Source organism: Mastacembelus armatus, chromosome 6, assembly GCF_900324485.2.
Source record: "Mastacembelus armatus chromosome 6, fMasArm1.2, whole genome shotgun sequence".
Classification (NCBI taxonomy): Eukaryota; Metazoa; Chordata; class Actinopteri; order Synbranchiformes; family Mastacembelidae; genus Mastacembelus; species Mastacembelus armatus.
Genome location: NC_046638.1, coordinates 21252129 through 21273707, shown reverse-complemented (window position 1 = coordinate 21273707; position 21579 = coordinate 21252129). Strand labels below are relative to the sequence as shown.

Sequence of the window (21579 nt, the reverse complement as noted above, 5' to 3'; positions counted from 1 at the left end):
ATCAATGTGTCTGCACACAGTACAGCAAGCAGCTGTACGCCTATAGCCCCCCTTCCTCAGCATGTGTGTATGTGTGTGTGTTGCTGCTGGACAGGCAGCCTGCTCAGGCAGTTCACACTTGCAGGTCTGCCTCTATTTACCTAATGACAGGAATGCTGTGCTCATCACTACCAGCACTTAAACACTCGGCCCACAGGCTCAGCCACCAGATGGCTGACTGTGCCAGACGTAAACCTTTCTCAAGTACCACTGAATTGAGTTTTAATCATTGTTGCCAGTCGTTTTACTAGTATTAACATGAAATAAAATCATCTTGTCTCATTCAGTCAATTACTGCCTGGGTGGCAAACCGCCTATGTGGTTTCCTTTGGAGTATAAACACTTGCAGTACTTCTGCTGCTATCTATGAAAAAACAAAAGTCCCTGTTCTACACTTTGCTTTGCTTTCTGAATTAAATTGGCAATTTGATCACGCAGTACTTCTCTGTCCCACAGACCAGACACGAAATCTGTTGGGTTCACCCTCAGAGTCAGACACGTCCCCCATGAGGATGGCTGACTGAAAGGCAAATGAGCTTATCATTATGTTTTAATCAGTTATGGAGCCACTTTGCCATTCTTTGGATCCCAGTAGACTTGCAATGGAACATTTTCAGTTTGGATAGGTTTTGCTTAAGAAGACACTAAAAACACTGGGCTAGAAATATTTGACACAATATGCTCTATGACAAAACATTAGAAACGCCACATAGAAAAAGACAATAAAAGAGGAATTTATTTTGTCTAGTTCACTGGCCGTAACTAGTTTGCTTAAGCATTCTAGAAGTGTAAACTGAAGGCTTAGGTTTCATGTGGATTATGAGGAACTAAGGTTTTACTAGGTTATTGATACAACCCCATAAGCAAACAAACACAACAAAGCACAATAAGTCGAGGCTGAGTAGATCCAATAAAAGGGGCTTTACTTCTACAAATAAATCTTCTTTAATATTTTTTTCCATACAAAGGGTACAAAAATGAAGATATCTGTCAATGTAATGTACACACCATTAGTAACCACATGTTCAGAACATTCAAACAAGATGATGCCTGCCAAACCAGTTCAGCTTCAGCTAGGCTGCAAATAGTTCATTAGACAATAAACATTTCCATACAAGAGTATATGAGTATACAGCATTCATGTCATTGTCATTTTTGATCATTATTTCTATATCAAAATGCCACAATAAATTATGTTTCATTCTTAATCAGTATTCCTTTTCCATTTAGTGAGTGTGTGCACTGTTGTGTGTTTGCTGTAGCGTGCAGATAGGAGAGGGATACAGATTTACAGGATAGGTAGAAGAGGGTCTGTGCTACACATTGGGCTTAGGTGGATTTATAGCCCTTTCTCCAGAACTGGGACCTCTCTCCTTACCTGCAGCAGAGACTGTAGCTTCTCCAGAGCCTTGTCAGTCTCAGACATCTCCTCCTCCAGCTCTGCCCCCTGCCTCTCCTGGTTATGGAGCTCTGCCCTTGCAGCATCAAAGGACTCCTCAGGCCTGTTGGCTTTCCCTTCTGCCTGGCTTTCTCGCTGGATCTCTTGTTCCAGCTGAGCAGAGCGAACTGAGAAGTCGTGAAGCCGCCGCCCACATTCATCTAGATTGGCATGGAGCTCCCCCAGCCTCCTCCTCATTCCTCGCTCTTTCTCCATCTCTGACCGAAGCTCCTCCTCCCAGTGCTGCTCATGGGCAAGCTCAGCCTGGCTCCTCCTCAGGACTTGCTCCAGGGCATCCATCTCTTCTTGTAAACGAGTATCAGAGATGGGTGAAGGACAGGGAGATGGGTGAGGATGCTCCCAAGTATGTGATTGCTTCTCTAGGGCTTCTAGCTGGGCCTCGATGGCCCTCAGTCTTTCTTGTTGCTGGAGTACTTTCCTAAACACCTCATCTTTTGACAAGCCTATAGGTGGTGAAGGAGAGGGGGATGGCATGTGTGGGGATACAAGGCTAGGAGAAAGGGAGGGGGATGCTCTCTGTTCTGGAGAGTCCTGAGGAGACCTCTTAAACTGTTTGGCTTTGGTTCGGGGAGAGGCGGATGGCCCCAGGTTAAAGGTGAGTGCTTTCTTAGGCTGGCTGCGTTTTGAAGGCTCTGGCTCGGGATGTTTGGGCAATGGGAGGGGAGTTGGTCTGTCTTGTTTTGAGTCAGGTCCATCACTGCTGCTAGGGCCAGTACGGCGAAGAAAAAACTGAACTTCACTGCCATGTTGGCCTAACTTAGCCAGAGACTCCAGAGGCCTCTCTGTGGCCAGCAGCTGCCTCTCCGTATCCCTAAGACGCTGGATTAGAACATAACGGCCTGTCTGACCTGGAGACGAAGACAGACACACAGAGTCAGTGCGACTCAACGTATGTATGGCAAAACAGCATAGATTATTGAGCTGTATGACATTCTTGCTCTTTTAAAAAAATATGTTACAAAACTTAGTTGGTGAAATCTGTTATTTGTGGTAAAATCTTTTCCCCTTCAATATATTAAAGCATTGAGTTTGATCCCTTGCACTGGTTCTACACAAGTAATACCAAGTGAATAAATGACATCAGATGCATTATGATGATGCTGATACCTTTAAAGCTCTACCTCTGAGGATTGGCATAAAAGGCTGCTGCATAAGACTTGCACAACATGTAAAAAATGTTCAAATAAACTGAAGTTTCCACAAGGACCTTGAAATTAGGACAATCCCTCCCTAATGACTTGGCAGGCGGCTCACTCGTAGAAGGAGGAGAGTTCTAAATCTGGAGTTATGTTGTTCAATGGTGTTGCAGCGTATGGCTTAAATAAAGCCAGAGCATACAGGGACAGAGACTCAGCTCAAATCCAAACTGACCCTCTAACAATGCTCCACATGGGTCAGCAGAGAATCAAAAGGTGAATGCAGAAAAGGATTGCTGTAATCTTGGCATGTACAAATACTCCTGCTTTTCTCACATCAAGTCATTGCAGGGTTGTTACAGAAGCTAAGTCAGAACAGCCTGTATCCTGCTATCACAAAATGATGATACAATGGTTTCAGAGCTTGAGATACTCACCAATAGCCTGTGCCAGGGCAATGACGACATCTTGGCAAGACGTCTCCTCAGATAGTCCACAAACCACACGCACCACTCCGTCCACCCACACTTTGAGCTCCATCTAGGATCAGGCAGGGCAGGGTGAAGGGTAAGATGGTCTTCAAAACAGATCACTTCAGCCTGGCTTGACTTAGGTCAATGTTGCATGGCACTGCCTCTGAAAGAGATAAACAGCAGAGACAAAGAGGCTTGTTAGCATGTTTTAGGGTTACTCTAGTAATTTATATTTATCTTGGTAAGAATGAACCTCTATGGATCAAAAACCAAAATCAAGTTCCTTGGGATAATGCATAGTTTGAAAACAACCACAGCACAAATCCTGCGAAGTCACAGCCCCAAATGTGACGTCACGTGATCTTACCACAACATACGACACAAACTCTTGTTAACCCAAACATAACCAAATACACTGGAGGTGTGGAACATAAAAATTACCATGACTGGTCAAAAATGCTGCACCAAGTGAGAGCACCACATAGGAAATGTAAATTTCAACACCAGCATCCAACGGGTAGGGCAGCATGGCATCCTGTAAAGTTCCTAGTGGTTAGTTAAGAGCTGCGGCAATATCTCGTGGACCTGGGGAGCATAAATGCCAATCTGTAACCCAATTAAACGCTCTGCTGCCCTCCTTCAAAGCCGTTATGATAGCTTACTGCCGAGGGGAACGGACAGGGAAAGTGGAGCAACTCAAGTGTGTCTATGTTTGGCAGAGGGTGTTTGTGTATCTAGAAACACACAGAAACCTTCCAGGAGTCTAACAACAAACGTGTATTTCTGAGAATGTTCGCGTCTGTCAGTTTGATCTGCCTTGGCAGGACCAAAACCGAGTCTCATCAGACTTCAGAGAGCACTTTAACCCAAATGATTATCATTATATCAGTCCCAACTCTGTTTGAATGTATTTTTACAGCTAAGCTTCAAAACAAGGTAATAAAACTCCACAGCGCTCATAAAATTCAAATGCCTTGGGCTGTAGTAGGATTATAAGTAGAACTTGGCAATGCAAATGAAACTTTGTAGCCTCAGTTGCTAAAAGACAACTCTTCACCCAGAGTCAGACAGATGGTCTCTTTCTGTCGGTTCTCAATGGGAGGTGTTTAATACTGAGCCCCACCATTATCAGCCCCTCATTCAGTGGCTGGCTCTGCTCCACTGGCTGCCTATAGGGAGCCACTGTGGAGGAATGCACTGACTTCATCTGCTAGCCAGAAGAATTCCTGCCTTTCTTAACAAAACCTTTGCCCCGCCCCTCCGCCTCTGCTGACCTGGCTGCCCCGCACCACCATTACTTCTCTGCTGTTTGGACACCAAACACAAACTCTGCTGGGCAGCAACAACCAATGCGATGTGGCAACATCACTGAAGAACATTTCGACATGAAATCACCTGCACAGGGAGTGCTGGCACAGCTGAGAGGTTTGCCCCACAGAATGAGATCACAGGAAACAAGCAGGGGGTGGGGGAGATTGTGAGAGATTACATGTGATACAAATTCTGCTGGAGCCTATCCCAGCTCTCTTTCGGGTGAAAGGCAGGGGTACACCCTGGACAGGTATGAGTTGATTTCATCTGGAAAGAAACTTGATAGGAAAAGGGAGTACTTATCTAAAACAAACACCAGAAGTTTCAACACAGCAGAGATGTCAATATTTCTCTCTTTGAGAGTGTTCTGTGGTGCAACACATTATTAACCCTAACTGGTTGAGTCATAAAGTGAGTAAACTATCATTTACTTTAGCTTTGAGGCATTTTTTAAAAACATGCAGAGTTGAACAGGAAGACCCATTTACAATCTTTAAGCCTGCAGTGTCGGGCTTCCCTACTGGTCTAAACCTCTGTGCAAAAGCACCTTCATACCTTATGAGAAACCAGCAGGAAAAAAAAAGTTTACAAAGCTCAAGACGAGACTGAACTGTTGACATTTGTGTCAAATACATACCTGTAGATAATTTAGGTCATATCTAACGGGAACTGACTATATTTGGAATTTACTGCATTTGTAATTTACATACAAACAACCGTAAAGACAGTTCCCAATCTAAAGATTTTTTATGTCTGCCCAGCTTCTGTATGTTCTGTAACAATCACATTAAATAAGAACAAAAACACACAAGCATCTCCCAGTTGAGAACGGCATTCTCCCATGATGCTTTGTTCTTGTACCTTCAGGCTGGTGAAATGTGATAATCTGCACTAACAGGAAACAAACGGGCCTGAGAGTCTCAGGTTGCTGTCTATTCTCCCTGTCATGGGTGCAACAACACTGAGAACCAGACGTCTGCCTGACCCAGCTCCGGCTGGGCCCTGGTTCTCACTGAAATATGGCCACAGGAGAGGCCCTCTGCGAAGTCTTAAAATCATGAAGCATACCATTAAGATGAACTCCTGAAATAGATGTTTAAAATACAGCAGAAGCCAAACAGTCTGTCAATCATCACATTTGCTGTCCAGAAATTAGAGGATGAGTCTACTGAGTTAACATGCAAATGCCAACGTAGACTGCTTTGCACATGTTCAGTCACTACACACACCCTTTCTAATCTAAGCCTCTAAAACATTTAGCCACAGGATAATGCTCCACACCTCCAAAATCAGACCTTTAACCTCAGGTCATCACCTCCTGTCAAAAAGGAAAAAAAACAGACGTATTCCAACTCTTACCTCCACTTTCACCCATGCCCCACCCACACAAACACAGGACACAGTTTTCAGCTGAAACTCAGCTCTGCTCTGTCACACATGTTCTCTGTTCTCAAAGGTATGATACAAACAAATGCGGATCCATAAAATAAAGCCCCTTGTGGATCTTATCAGCTGAACTAAATAAAGAAAACAGGCTAGTCATACAGCATGATGAAAGGGAGAGAAAGAGACGGTCAGGAAGAAAGACAGTGAGCAAATGAGAAAGGGGGAGACTAAATATGGGGAAATAAAATACTGACTGACAGACATATAAAGAGGAAAAAAGAACAGTGGGGAAAAAGGCGGTGATTGGAGTCATGTGCCATTTTCTCTCTCGCCTCTCATCATCCCTCACCTATCCAGCTAACCTGCCTGGCATCTTTTATCACCCTGGCTGTACATATGTCTCTTGCTCCTCAATATCAGCTTCCAAGCTCCTCAGTGTATTCGACTCAAGGCAGAAGTTGTTGGCATTACAGCTCTGCAGACACACGGGGCACGATTCATCTCATCTGTGTGCCACTCTGCGTGAGCAGCTGTGTTGGGCTGATGGGCCTTTTTGGTGAAGCTGGGCGCCAAGAAGCTTCCACATGTCAAAACTACAGCTGTTTGCTGAACAAATTACAGTGCAACACTTGAAAATGAACTGGGACAATTTTTTCCGGTTTGTGATATGATTTTACTTCTTTCCAAGTCAGAAGTAAGTGGCTAACATCTGCCTTAGACATCTGGCAGCCACATATATGCAGACAAAATTGCAAAAACAAAAAAAAAAAAAGGGAAAACTACACACAAATACAAGCATACAAGTATCCGTTCATTCAGACACAACCTTAACCTTCAATTTCCTGTGGAAAGGTCTCAATGATTAACTTCTGTTAGTCATGAGCAGTATTGAGAAAAGTGGAAAACACCAAAGCTTATCAGAAAATTTCAAGCAAGATAGTTAATATACTGTACCTTCACAACGCCTGAGGCTACATGAAGGGTATGTTTACTGGGTGTGTAAGGCATGTGCATGTGTGCGTAAGAGGTAAATGGCACTGTTGTGCTAGTGCAATGGTCAGGGGTTGGGTATGCACCTGTCAAGTACAAGCTTGTATTTGTAAGTGTGATTGCAAGCGGACATGCCATTTAGGTTTGCCTTTGTAAGAGGTTGCTCCAGTTCAGAGCATTTACTGTGCTATCTCTGCAGCAACAGAAGTCCAAGAAACAATTGCAGGAGTAAAGGGCAGAGTGTACATCACATGCTGCCTCGGATCCAAACAAAAGAAGGATACACAAGTGCATATAAATACAGCAAGTGTAGCCCAACGGCTATCCCTATCAGTATCAACAAAGAAAGTAAGACCCCAGCCCAGGCTGGGTAAAGTGTGTATAATACGTTAGACATCACTGTTTGACGACAATAAACAGTGCTGGAAGAACCTACGCTCCCTCCGTGCCATTCTGCTCCAGGTTGGCAGAGATACACAAACAACTCAAAGAGCCAGCAACACCCTGGCACCGAGAAGTCTCATCTATAAAGCAGAGACGCTATTGTTGTTCTGGATCCACACTAAGTAGACAGTGTTGCCTCTTTTGTGGCCCCTGGCATCACTGGGTCTTCTGCCATGCGGCACCATGGCAGCTTTTACTGCCATTCTGCTGTGTCCACATGGTGTCATTGATAAAAGTAATAAAAAGCAAAGCTGATATTTTCATTTGTCATCCTTTGCCTTCTGTGTCGTATACCATTGTACCTCATCCTCCTCCTCTGTCATCCAATGTTTCAATCTTGTAAGAGGGCTGAGTTTATGTGCTCAAAGTCCAATGAGACCAAAAACACACAGAAAAAGTCCACAAAGTGCCTTTAGCTGAGAGCCGCACAATAATTATTCAAAATTATATAAAACTATCATGGTTCAGCAATTAGATCTGGTTCTCTGTGGAAATCTTGTGCTAAATCACATGGATATTTGCAGTCACTTGATTATACAAAAAGAAAAATTTCAAATGACTGTGAGCATGCATAGTGACACACACACATGTGCGCTTGCAGAGGCAATTTTTGAGGATTCAATTAAAGTCTTTAAATTTTCAGAAGGCCTATGTGAACACTTTGGACAGAAGTAAGCAGGTGGAGCTGGAACCAACAGGGTCAAAAAGTCATTACCATTATCATTAACACTTAACAAGCTTTTGCAGTCATAGCTGCAGGGCTTTGGAAAGCTTCCCTACAATCTTTATCTTTGTACATTATAAGGCTTTTAAGAACTGTCATTTAGTTGTGTCTCTTTCCATGCACCTCTGCTTTTGTTGTCATTACACTTTGGATAGTTTAACAAATTCACCAGTATTGCTCAACTCAATAACATCTCAAGGATGTTGCCTCAAGGACCGGACTGTGCTAATCCCTGCACAAAACATCTGCGCAGGCTAGGACCAACTCAGTCCTCAGGCACATTCAGATGATTTTTGGGATACACTTCACATTACATAACAACACTAACAGGCCTAGCTTAGCCTCATGTCTTTATCTGCTCATTACATCTCTGACAGACAGATAGCCCAAGTTCTCAACAGTCACCAATAGTTCCCCAGAAATAATTATCAGCTCCAGCTCCAGCGCCTGCTGTTAGAGAGCAGGGATTGGCCCACTGGGCACGTGGGAAACAAAATCCAAGATCTGAGGGCTCCTAGAGGGTGAAAATAACTTAATAACTTTCCAAAGGAGACACACCTCTTACGCAGGAAATAATTTTCTTTTATAGTATGTGACGAGGCAACAAAATGTGGAAAAGTCACAACTGGATGACTTAGTTTGTCTGGAAGGTGTTTGCAAAACATCAGATAGCAGTATGTTCACTTCGTGATACAGGGATTACCAATTACAGCTCTGCTTTTGAAAAGAAAAGTGGGTTTTGTGTGTTTTTGTTCGCATGACATTGCATGTTTATTTTCATAAGATGCTATTTGCATTTTGTGTGACAGTCTGCATTTTACTAAGACATTGACTGTGTATGCTTGTTGTGCAGGCTCTCTGGACAGGCAGCGTGTTAAATAGACTGAATGGTTGCCTGGTTCCCTGTTAAAGGAGCTTCAACGAAGGCTCAACGCACCTGATGAATAATACATATTTCACAGCACATTAATTTGGAAAATATTTCTTGAAACAAAGTCCAAATGCCTGTGACCGATGAGGCCTTTGAAAATGTCCCCTGTCTGCCTGTGTCTCTACTCTATTGACATGCTAATGACTCAACACAGAGGAATCAAAAACGGCACTAATAAGCTTTTGTCATCATACTTGCATACAGGGATGTGCTGCTGCAGCCTTCAGCCTTCTCCATTATAATGATTTGCTCATTCAAGTGTGAAATCTCAATGAGACAAGATCAGTGGTTCATTAATACAGGGGACACCTTTGCATCCAAATCAAGGACAAATATCTGATAAATACAAACTAAAATGTTTCAAGCTCAACCCCCACATATTACAATTCCTCTATTAACTACTAGATCTCATGTGCAGTCCCTAAACACACAAACTGCATAATCCTTTTGCATGTAACTGATGATTAATGAGGGTTTAAAGTGAAATACTCCAGTTAATGTGAAGCAGATCCTGATATGGCCATTCAGAGACCGGCCATCACCTGTGGCTGTCACTACCGCTACAGTCACAGTGTGTAAAACAGCACTTAGTGTGAAATCCCAGTCATTATGAATCACCCGCAGCACTTCCACAGACAGATGGTAACCTGGTCTGAACCACAAGAGAGAAGGAAGAGAGAAGGTAAAGACGAAGAAAGAAAATCTTTTATTTCATCTCAATTTTTAATGCCTAGAAAGTAGTTTTTGTTTTTATTATTCTAGACTATAAAGAAAGCCTGGCACACTTTTGAATTGACTGAAGGTGAATAGGGTACACTCCCATGAATATATGGCCACAATAGCTTACACAGCCCTGGCCACAATAAAACACTGCTACATTATTCATCTCACTGAGTGAAAGACTTACGCACACCTGGTTTGGCAGAGGTCCTTCACCTCAACCCAGGAAACAGAGTGGAGGTGGGCACATTAGAGATGAGAACTTGGTTTGGCCTGACTCATGGATCCACCCACGCAGCCAGCAGCTAATGGTGAGAATGATAATGCAGGTTTGCGCATAGCCCATGAACGGCCGGGCAGAGCTGGCCTCCACTGAGTTAGGCTCAGGATGAGTGGTTTGCATTGTAGGGTGAGCCAGGGAAGAAGGCACTCAGACTGTTGATGGCCATCCAAGTGTAATTATATACTCCCAGCCTGACTCAGCAATGTTTGCCAGGGAAGGATGACATTGCTCTATTCCCAGTCTAGTAGATAACACGTGCACTAATATAGTTTTTGCATGCAAAATATATATATATATATATATATATATATAGAGAGAGAGAGAGAGAGAGAGAGAGAGAGAGAGCCATTGAGAGACAGTCACTTATCACATAGCCAAAATAATATGTTACATGGCTGAAGCACAGACGGCAGACAGGCTGGCTCAAACAAATGGATGATGCTTAATTTTGGACTAAAGCAAAGTGCAAATGTAAAACTGAAACTCCCTAATTTAACAAGATGCAATTTATATAGAACATAAGTAGAAATGACAAACCTTAAATCTACCAACATATGCTATTTATTTTTCTCTTGCAGGTGCATGTGTAGGTGCTCCACTCTTTCTGCCTGAGTCATTGAGGAGCAGGGATTGCCACAGACTCCAGTGTCACAGGTTTGAAACTAAAGTCTTTAGTAATTTAAAGGTTGCTTCGATGTGTGCTCATATCAATTATTCACTCTAACAATCCAAAATAAGGACCGATATCATACCCAAGAAAATACAATCTTAATAAAGCAAGAAAGCACCAAACAAAGAAACTCACTGTCAATAATTTAATCTAGGCAACTGAACGCAATTTAATTCAGACTGCAGAAACTCCTTTGACTGTAGAGGTACTGAAGGCAGGCTTTTTTTGTCAGTGACTGAGACTGCTGTTAGGCTTTCATCATACTTTAATTCCATGCAATCCATGATGCAATATACATTTGCCGGGCCTTGAAGGGAATGTTGCCATTAGCATGCCTAAGGAAAAAAATATCAGTGTGTTGCAGCAAAGAAAAATGGCCCAACGGAGCTCATAGCTTCACACCTACATCATCTACACACAGCTCAGTCTGTCACATCATGTGCTATAGTGATATACCAGAGACTTAAGTTCAGTCTGTGGTAAGGTAAATTATCAGTCCAATACAGAGCAGGTGCACATACTTGTGAAGGGCTGGAACTGTAATATTACAACAAAAACATATGACTTCAACAAAAAAAGAAAACATGGACCCATGTGCTGAATGAATGTTGCTGCAGATAAAAGTGAAGAATTCCACCCAGTTTCCTCCCAGGACATCAATCTGAGGTCATGAACATTACACGGGCAGTTCACAACTACTACTGTGGCTAATGCAAACCATTCACCACTGGATTCAATTAGATTTGACTTTGAAAGTGAGAACCACAGCTCCCGACTGTGACATTCTTTGAACTGCAAGGAGGATTGAGAGAAAGCCATAAGCTGTACAGATGAACATGTTATTCCATTGCCAAGGTCAGATTGCTATGCAAACCATCTTATCGCTCACCCTCACAATATTTACCTAGGGAGAGCCAACATACCTGTCCCCTGGAGAGAAGGATGCAGGTAAACACAGCCATAAAATCAAGAATCAACGTGTGTGTGTGTGTGTGTGTATAATGTAAACCCACTAAAACAAGATGTTATCTTGTTTCCATAAAGGTGCATCATGCCATAAAAATTCTATCATGTGTGTTAAGATAAGATCTATACTGGAGGGGGGTCAAAGAATCAAGCACTCTGGTATGTAGAGTATGCATAAAACTAAACACACTGTTTTCACGTCCGTTAATAAAAGGCTTTGGTACAGTGAACACACTCACCATTACATTAATCCATAGGCCTGGTATTTAAGATGTGGTAAACATGTTCGTACAAACTTTAAATGTACACTAACTTGAGCTGGGTATCAAGTAGCTACATAAATTGAACAAAATCTGTAATTGGTCATGTCCGACTTTAAACTACTGGTCAAAAAAATTGCAAACACAGTTACAAAGCTGACCAGACAGGCGGTCAGGTTTTGGTGCTTGACATTTTTTGACGCACTGTTACGGACAAATTGCAGTCCGTACTGAGAATTGAGTTTTAATACTGAGTACTTACGTAAAATAAACAGAAACCAAGGGGTGGAATCTGTTTGTGTTGCACTGGATCACAAGGTTTAGGGTGGGCCTTCCAAAGGCCTGATTTATAGTTTGATTGGGAGATGTCACACAAGACTATCTCTCCCTGTCATTAGGAGGAGTAAACAATCCCGCCTGTCAGAGCAGTGTGGGGGAGTACGTGTGGACAGGCAAGATGCGTAAGGAAAAGGTAGGTTGCCAGGGTGCAACATATAGTTGAATCCCAGTATCCTAGGAGCACCTTTGGACACCTCTGTCTGAGGTGTCCCTTCTCTTCCCGGAGTTGCCTTTTGCTGCTGTAACTCAAAATCCCCCAGGTGATCTTTGCCATGGATACACATGCGTATACACACAGGCTAACACTGACAAGGCTGCCTTTGTTGAATTTACATATGAGCGATAAGTTGGCTACCATCCGGGAACCACAAAGAGGGAGGAGGCAGAGGGAGTGAGTGATGAAGGAGAGTCTGGACCGTGTGTCTGAGTGTCTGTTAAAGTGGGACTATTCAACAACAGGGAGACAGACACAAACACTAAGACTAAGAAAAATATTTTAAAAAAAGACCAAACACTCAATAGAAAAATTATGCAAGTGTGAACAAGAACCTGTTTTATAAGGCAGGTTTAATGCGTTATCTGGGTAACTATGTTACATAAAACCTGGATGAGTCCATGTTGCACATTTGACAGGGCTCCAGGCTTTACTCTACTAAGGTGGTAACTCAGTAAACCTGCATCTTAGAGCAAGGCCAAGGTCTGCGTCAAATGTTGCATCTTAAACCTCAGAGAAGATGGTAACCTGACACTGAGAATGAGGCTTATCTGTTCATCTCTGTGGTGGAAAAAAAGTGTGTGGTTTGATCCCTTTGACACTGGGAATACGGGAAGCATGGCAGAGTAGACTAGACTGCACACTCAAATGCACAAAGATTTACCAGTGAAAGACTGTGCTTTGCCCACTAAAAACAGACAGAATGAGTGCTACAGATCACTTGGGCAAGGGTAAAATTTTACTTCATTTACATTTAGAGCCACAGACTCAATGTTGATATGTATATATATATATATATATACTGTATATATACACAAAATTTCACACACACACACACACACATATATATGATATATATATTCAGTTACACTGCATCACTTATATTTATTTTTACCTATCCCTACAGAAGACATGCACTTCTGCTTATCAGTATGTATTTGTGCATCAGTAGTTGCCATCTACCCATGAGCAAGATGTGCTTGTTTTGCTTCTAATGTGTTTGATCAAACACATCTACAATCAATGACAGGTCTACTGCCAGGCCTCTCAGCTGAGGGATGAGTATGTCAAAATCATCTGCCTCTCTCTTCTCATCTCTCTGATTTAGTATCTCTGAGCCCTGAGGCAGACGTTTTCTTTTTCTTGCTGGCGTCTTGACCCCCCTCCTGGCCCTGTCCAGGGCCCTTGGCCAAGTCACCATGTTATTTACTGCCCAGAATTCAGTGTGTGCAGAGAGCCAACATAGCATGCGCAGCTGAACAAGGGAGCAACCTGCTGCTTACTTGCATGCTAACACACATCCATGGTTGTGCACAAACACACACACTCAAAGTCACATGACCATCCCAGGGGGTTGGCAGAGATGTTTACCACGCTACAATCACTACACATGATAGAACTGGGAGCCATCAACAGAGAGACAAACAGACAGAGACATCCATAACCCCAGCAACTATAACCTGCCAGTGGTTTCAAACAGTCAGACAACAGAAATGTGAAGAATCTGTCATGTAACATGACAGATCAAACACCCATGAAAGCTACTGGAAGTTCATCCCAACAAGACGTGACAGCGTTCAGTCAGGTGATCAGGTGACAGACTCACTGTGGAACATGTCCTTGGGTGGACTAAGCTCTGTGAGCACATTCTGAGAGTAGATGGTTTAATGTGACCTCTGACCTCCATATTAGATGACTGGAGAGATTCAGGCTATGGACCTCCATGCCGCTCAGTGACCTGAACCTTTTCAAGCTGTTTCACCAGCATTACCTAAAGCAGTTGACTGAAGACAAAAACAAGTACAATGCTGAGGAGTTTTCCAACAAATTATTCCCTTAGGGATGTGTTTCTCAAACCTGCAGCTGGGACCAAACGAGTTAGACACTTGTTTCTAAAGGGTCCAGAAATTTCTGCAGAGTTTTACAGCAGAAAAATGTGTTTTCAGGTGCTCCTAAGAATGTACATGTCTTAACATCCAAAAGCAAAACCGCAGTGAAATTCCAACTTCAAATCCCCTCCTTCCTCTCTATAATTATAGCCACCCAGCTGACAAACAACAGGTCTACTGTGTTTGTCTTTGCCTCCTCGTGTACAACAGGTGAAGTAAGGCCTGTACACACTGGGCTGTATGCCAGTCCTTTACTGGTTCTGCTTGCCAAGTACATATTACCCTTCTGGGTATGACAAAAACACCTGGGGAGTGAAGGAGGAACAGTCCTAAATTTCCCAAAAAATTCATAGGAAGGAAAAAATCTGCACAAGCACATGTAACCTTGTACAACAGACTGAGTACACCACCACAAACAAGACAAACAGACGATTCCTCTTCATAAAAACCTGTGGGAAAAAGTTTATAATAGTAAACTTGGTAATGTAAAGTTATTTATTTAGAACACTACAGATGATTAGATACATTTAAAACTGGGTCGACTTTGGATTGGAAACAGGGGTGTAGAAGTGGATGGGGGCGTGAGAGATCAGAATGTGATGCAAGGAGGACTGGATCAATCTTTTATCACTGCAGTGTGCTTTCATCCCTAATGGATCTGACATGAGCAGAGCACAGCACTGCCTTCCGTCACACTGCACAGGCAAGGGAAGGACACACGGAAAGAACAAGTGGGAGCAAGAGACATAGACAGGGTAACACATGGAAGACAGGCAGCTACACAGAGAGAGAGAGAGAGAGAGAGAGAGAGAGAGAGACAGAGAGAGAGAGAGAGAGAGAGAGAGAGAGAGAAATGGGAAAAGTGGTTCAAACCACCTTCCCAAAAATAAAGACAACCCCAAAACATTCAAGTGTATTATTTTACTGACATGCTGTTATAGTGTTTCCAATTACTTCTGGCCCTGAATGCATCTGTAGGAGTTGAGAAATGCTCATGATAAGGACAGCGAGAAAATAAGCCACTTCACAGCATGAAGAACGACTTTGAAAATTCCTCATCAAGAATCCCTAGAGATATCTTGGTGTACTAGGGTGGATTTGCTTCACTGCCACGCTAGCTGAGTGACAGACAGACACACTGACAGACACAGACAGACAAATGTTGAAGTGGAGGGGAGTCCATCTGTGTATTCGAGCAGTGAAAGAGCAGTAAAAATTACACTGCGAAGAAGAAGGCGCAACAACTCTCAAAGGACACTGCTCTCTCCATGCTAAACAGACTCATTCATGTGACAGAATATCAAAACTATCTAGGCAGTGAGGGAGACAGAAAGGGAAGGAGAGAGAGAAAAGACGAGCTAAACAAGGCACAAAAGTTGAAAGTTCTGCTGGCAACCACATCGTCATCCTGCTATTTGATTTTCACTTCAGACAAGAAGTTACATGTAGCAATATAACGCACCATCGTATTGTTTGTCCATCAAAGAGCTGAACAAACATAGTCGACTTCCTACATCTTACCTGTAATAAATTTACTGCACTTCGGATGGTTTCTCAATGAGCTTGAGGTATGCAGTGTGAGGATCACACCTGACACAGCTAAATGGGGAAAGATCAAATCAGAATGACTCATTTGAACAGTACAAAGTACAAACACACATGACTGAAAAAAAAAAATAGGTGTTAAAATTATTTATAATTAAACAAACGAACAAACTTCTAGGAACGAAGTTAAAGCTATGATATATGCTTCAATAAAAGTTGTTCATTTGATAGACTCCCCTACAACCATCTATTATTCTGATATTATTGCTTCAGAAAAGCAGGTTCACTGTGTTTAGCACTTAAACAGAGATAACACATGGGGTATAATGTGCAACCAGCACAGTCAGGATTTAAAAAAAAAAAAAAATCACCTCTCCCAGGGGTGGTGCGGGGAAGGTGGAGGGGTCCAATCAATAGCCCTGATTGGATAACAAATGCAGCCTGCTAATGAGCTCTGAGTTCCACTATCTTGACACATGCCATGCTGGGAAATGTTAAATAAGATGCTAGCCATGCATAATGATGAGTCAATGTTTAGATAGGCTTAAGAGTGATTTGGTGCATTAGACTAGCACAGTGTTGGCATTTGAGATGTCTTGCACGTTAAATGCAGGACAAGCAGCCAGTGTGTCGAACTCTCTCTGCCCATACTCTCTGTAAATTAATCTTTAATCCTACAGTGGTGAAAGAAGCAGCCTGTTTGACAGAGATAGCCTGCACTTGTTTCATAGTTCCAACAGGGTAAAACACATGAACACAAAAGCATGTACACAAAGGCCAGCTCTGACTCACGCAAGGGAGTACTCGAAACACACACATACACGCACAAAAAAACACACAAAGCAGTAAAAAAACACAACTGCTCAAGAGTGAAGTTTCACCCAAACAGGTTTGAGTTCTTTTGTCTCATACAGAAATACTTGGGTGGCGGGTCTAGTGTCAGCAGGTACACACGACGACACAGCTCGGATTCCCAAAGACATAACACAAGATCTCTAGGATGTCTTTGTTTCTCTGCCAAAATGGGATAAAGTATACACACACAAGCTAACACTTACTAATTCACTAGCAGTTTTCTTTACATGCATGTTGGAACACACTGCAAAGCCACAGGCAGATTGTCTGACTTCAGTAAAACTTCCCAGCACTGACATTCAAACGGGCAAGGACACATTCAAACGATTCCAAGAGACGCCCTTACACTCACCCACTGAGAGGATCTTTTCCTTCTGTTCAGAGTCTTTAATTCCCCCGGTCTGTGTTTATTCTCGCCGTTTGTCTGCCTCACTTGGAGAAATCCTTCAGTTCTCACAGAGCAGCAGAGCCGGTTGTGCGGCTGGTGTGTGAGGAAGTGAGTGAGAGTGTATTTGTGTGTGTGAGAGCGAGAGAGGAGCGTGCAAGCCCAGCAGAGGTCAGAGGCAGTCAGATGTGGTCACGGAGAGATTTAAAAGATGTTGCGACTTCTCCTCCGTTCTATCTTGCAGCCTTCTCCTCGCTTGCTGCCTCAAGAATGCACTTCTCCTGGGTGTCCTCGCCGCAGCCAGGATCTGAGAGACTGCTAGAGTTCTGTCTCTCTCTGTCTACACTCCTCCTCCTTCTCTGTGTCTCTCACCCACACAGAAACACACCCTCCCAGTCACTCCTCTCTCACTCTCTTTCTCTCCACCCTTTCTTGCTGTGCTGACAGATCTGGAACCTCCCCCTTTTCAGGTAGTTGAAAGCATGTTTGCAGCTTTATCATTCACTCTCTTTCAATTCTTACAATTTCCTCAGATATTCTCTTTGTATCCATCAATCCCAAAGGGCTGTTCAGGAGATAAGAGCAGAATAAGTTTAAACTTTTTGCATGCACATTGATATATGTAGATTTCTCTGGTGTTTGTGCGGTCTATAACCTAAGGCATCATATATCCTCCCTCTGGCTGGTCACATGAACAGCTGATTACACAAATCAGGCTGTCAGGTGATTTTCTCTTCCCTTTTCCTGGAATGAGGTCATAGTCCAGCAGACCAGGTGCAACTGGGGAGTGTGTGTGTGTGCGGAAAAAATGAGAGAATGGAGCAACAAAAATGTGGCCATGCTGGTCCAGAGAAGAACACATATAACAAGAACACATAAAACGGAAGTTCAATCAATTATATAAAAACTACTTGACATTAATTTACGAAACAATGCCACAATCCTGAATCATGTTCCTTTCTCCACAGCACCCTAACACACACAAACACAGAGCCAAAAATGCGTGACCAATTGGTCAGGCACAGTGTGAGAGCCCCTTAGCATGAGCCAGACCCTACTCCTCTATTCACACCTCCTCTCTCTCTATTTGCACATTTTCCCCAAACTTAAATTTGAGTTGTCATTTTCTTCCTTTCCTTTTACCTTTACTACCCCCCCAAATCTGAAACTGAGAGCTGTCCATTGAGACTGGACCTGATACCAAGTAGATGTACTAAATGTAAATAAAAATAAAGGTCTGACTATGCTGTCCCTCAAGAAATCCTAATAAACTGAATAATTTCTACCTAGACACAGTATAGAGTAAAAGCCCTAAACAATTCAAATGCAGACTGCAGACTATTTTCATATTATTCATATGATAAAAATAAAGTGATCAGCTGTTGTAAAAGTACAGTTTTTCTGCCCAGCTCCCAGTGTACAACATGCCCCTTGGTAAAGCAAACTCTGATGATTCTTTTAGAAAACTTAACAAACTTATTACAGGGCTTGTTACCGGTCAATTAGAGTCCATCGGATTTTTAAATGGACAGAGTTTTGATATCTGAAAACATGTATATTCATTTTCACAGAAACTACACTAATGTTTTGATAAGGATGCTCTAAATTAGTTTTTACATAAATGTGACCAGGATATTTACTAAGGTGAACACTGTGTAGCTCTCTGGTACGTAAAGAGGGTATCTTCAACATTCCTGTGTGGTGATTTTTTGTTAATTATTAGCTAGTAAACACACCAATAACAAAATAACTGTGATAGGACAAGATCAGCAGCATATTAGTTGTGTTCTTTTTTTATCCCAAATTTTACACTGATTTCCTGGTTTATTTGTGATATGCTCTGCTGCCACAGCTACCTAATTTCTCTGCTACTTCAATTAGTCAGACGTTCTCCTAGTGAGAGCCAAAGATATTAGATAATAAACAAATGCATGTCACAAAATGATTTCTGACAAAAATGGCAAAATGGGAATTTAAAAAAGTTGAAAAACTGCCAGTGGCAAAACAGAAATAACAAAAGCCAAAAGAAAAATTAAGGCCACTTTCAAAATCCACTTTCAAATGCATCACAAGTTTGGGGCGCATCAGGATAGCATGATTCAGCAACAGCAGGCTGCCTATAATACCTACAGCATCCTTGTGTACTTTGCTTTTATGTGATATCAGACTGTACTGATGAATGAAGACATGCAGACTCAGTGCTTAAGAACCAGTATTAACATTGTATAAAACCAATGTTCCCAAAATAGATGTCTGAAATTAATTACATTAATTTGATGAATTAAATCATGCAAACAAAAGACCACAGTGAAGATTGCTTTAGCTTTAAGCCAGGCTGAGTCACAGAGGCCCAGAGAGAGTTCACATCCATGTGAACTGTCTCACTGTTGTGTCCATAAAGCAAAGCTTTTGGCACATCTAAGAGCTGTGCTGCCTGACAAATCTCTTAAACCACATTCTAGAATAAAAGTGGGGGAGAGCCTCCTGTGGTATCGCTAGGTACCAATGGCCACAGTGAGAAAAGGCTGAAGTGCCAAGGAGGAGTGACATTTTAAAGGAAGCAGACAAGTAAGCACACCAAACAGACTATTATCCTTTAGTGGATCACGCACTTGTCAGGCCCACACCAAGTTCATTTAAGAGCTTCTTTTTCTAAGGTGTGACTAGGCAAAGGTAACAAACAGTGAGTCCTCTTTGTTGCTTTGAGAGTCTGAAGACAGAAAGACAACAGGGCTAAAATCTGAGTCATGGGTGGGGGTATTGTAATGTGATATGGATGATTATCAGTCCAAAGCCTCCCATCTTCTGCTGACACCTTCCAGACATTCTTCAGGGCACCTCCCACTGCTGTGCCTCCCTCATCCCGCTCTGCCCTGTCAAACCCCACATATCATCCCTCTTTTTCTGCGTGACTCAAACATTCTTGCAACCCCCTTTCCTCCTCCTTCTCAAACCCTCCCTCTGCATTCAGCAAGGAATCTAAAGAAAACAAGACTCCAGCTAAAAGCTTCTTAAACCTGCTCTTAAAGAAGAAACCCTTTCCCATTTTGACCTAATTTAGCATTTATCCTCATTGTACAAAAGCTGAAAATGCAATCAGCTCCACTGACCACACAGCTACTTAACCATTTTCAATCACCACCTCCTACTAAGTTAATATTTCAACAAGTAGGAATACCTCAACAAGTAGAAATAAATCTGTCAGAACAGTGGCGAGCCACCCATAACTCAGCTCAGAGGAGACAAGAAGATGGCTCTCATCTTGAAGAATAGACCGGCTGGGTTTGGCATGAGTTCAGCTGGCTCTGTGGAGAGGAGAATACATGCTGATAGTGTCTTTGTTGGCCATTATTCACCGTGAATGAATAGAATTAAGTTGCTGCTACAGCTCGTCCCTTCCCGTATTGCCTGTTGGAACCCCCACCCATCCTTCTCTCTTTATTTATTCAGCCTTTCACTAGAAACAACCATCAACAGGTGGACAACAGTTTGGTCAAATCTGAAGCCTAAACAGTGAAAGGAATGACAGCAGAATATAATGGCTCTATTTTCAAAAGCCAAAAGAAGTCACACAAAATTCTGAACTTTTGTTGACATCGGTTTTCATGCTGATGGCAACCAACTCAAGGTAGCAATGCTCAGTTTGTGCCAAACATGGCTAAGTATAGCATTGCTGTCTCATTATGGTCAGGCCAATGCTGTTGCTCCAGCAGTGCAGCTATGCCTTCTGTGTCATTATGACAGGAGAGACGGCTTTTGCCAGCAAAGGTAATTGCAGTGCTGGGATGAAAATATAGTACATCCCACACGAAGAACAGATAGACTTTTGTTTTCGTCCCAGAAACCTGGCTCAGAATATGATTCATCTTTTAGAAGTAAATACATAACACTAGATCTTCTCTTTACAAATAGAAACAGGTGTAAATACAATGCCAAGGTGAACCTGAGGACAAGGGGGGGGGGGGTAGAAAGTGAAAACTGCAGGAAGATAGGGTCAGTTAGTTCAACATATACACCACTGTAAACAAACCTTGTATGGCTCCAAACACAGGACAGAAAAGAATCCAGAGAAAACATACAGCTTTACTTTTTTTCTGAACACTCCTTTCAGATCACACTAACGAAGCACGCATTAGAATCTCAGTTGGCTTTTACCAGCCTCCAACTCGTCAGGACTTTGGCTGCACACCGCCACCCTTTCTCTGTCATCTCTTTCTCTTCCTCTTTATTCGAACCAGAACAGACTGGCTCAGAACAAAGTTGCTGTCATTCAAAAAACACAGCTACCTCTTTCACATAGCCTTGTGTTGCATTTTTAAGAAGCTATATGAAAAGCTATTTTTAGAGGCAAAATAAATTTGGGCCTAGTCATAAACTGCTGTGCTGTCCATCATCCCTTTCAATGTTGGAAAGTAGCTTCCTTCATCCCCTCTAACAAAGCCAGTTTGTTTTCATCCTACTGGTAGATATATAGTCCCTCTCTCTCTTGAGATAAAGCTGTACCATTACTGTGACAGCGTGTTGCTCTGTGCTCTTCCTATCGGTGAATGGAAATAAGCT

General features: G+C 42.5%; 1 protein-coding gene across 6 annotated transcripts in view; it reads right to left on the bottom strand.

Annotated features, from left to right (window-relative positions):
* rassf7a (Ras association domain family member 7a) overlaps window positions 1–21579 on the bottom strand; it is a 32332-nt gene that overhangs the window by 3100 nt on the left and 7653 nt on the right. For 2 of the 6 annotated variants that reach the window (XM_026312210.1, XM_026312211.2), the window contains exons 2-5: window positions 16987–17584; window positions 15756–15833; window positions 3072–3270; window positions 1418–2346 (exon numbers count right to left, since the gene is read on the bottom strand). In XM_026312210.1, coding sequence (XP_026167995.1) covers window positions 1418–2346; window positions 3072–3174 — 1032 coding nt within the window. In that variant the 5' untranslated portion in view covers window positions 3175–3270; window positions 15756–15833; window positions 16987–17584. Of the gene's footprint in view, window positions 1–1417; window positions 2347–3071; window positions 3271–15755; window positions 15834–16986; window positions 17585–21049; window positions 21183–21579 lie in introns of those variants that run through there. The other 4 variants (XM_026312214.1, XM_026312215.1, XM_026312212.1 and 1 more) reach the window with 3 other exon arrangements.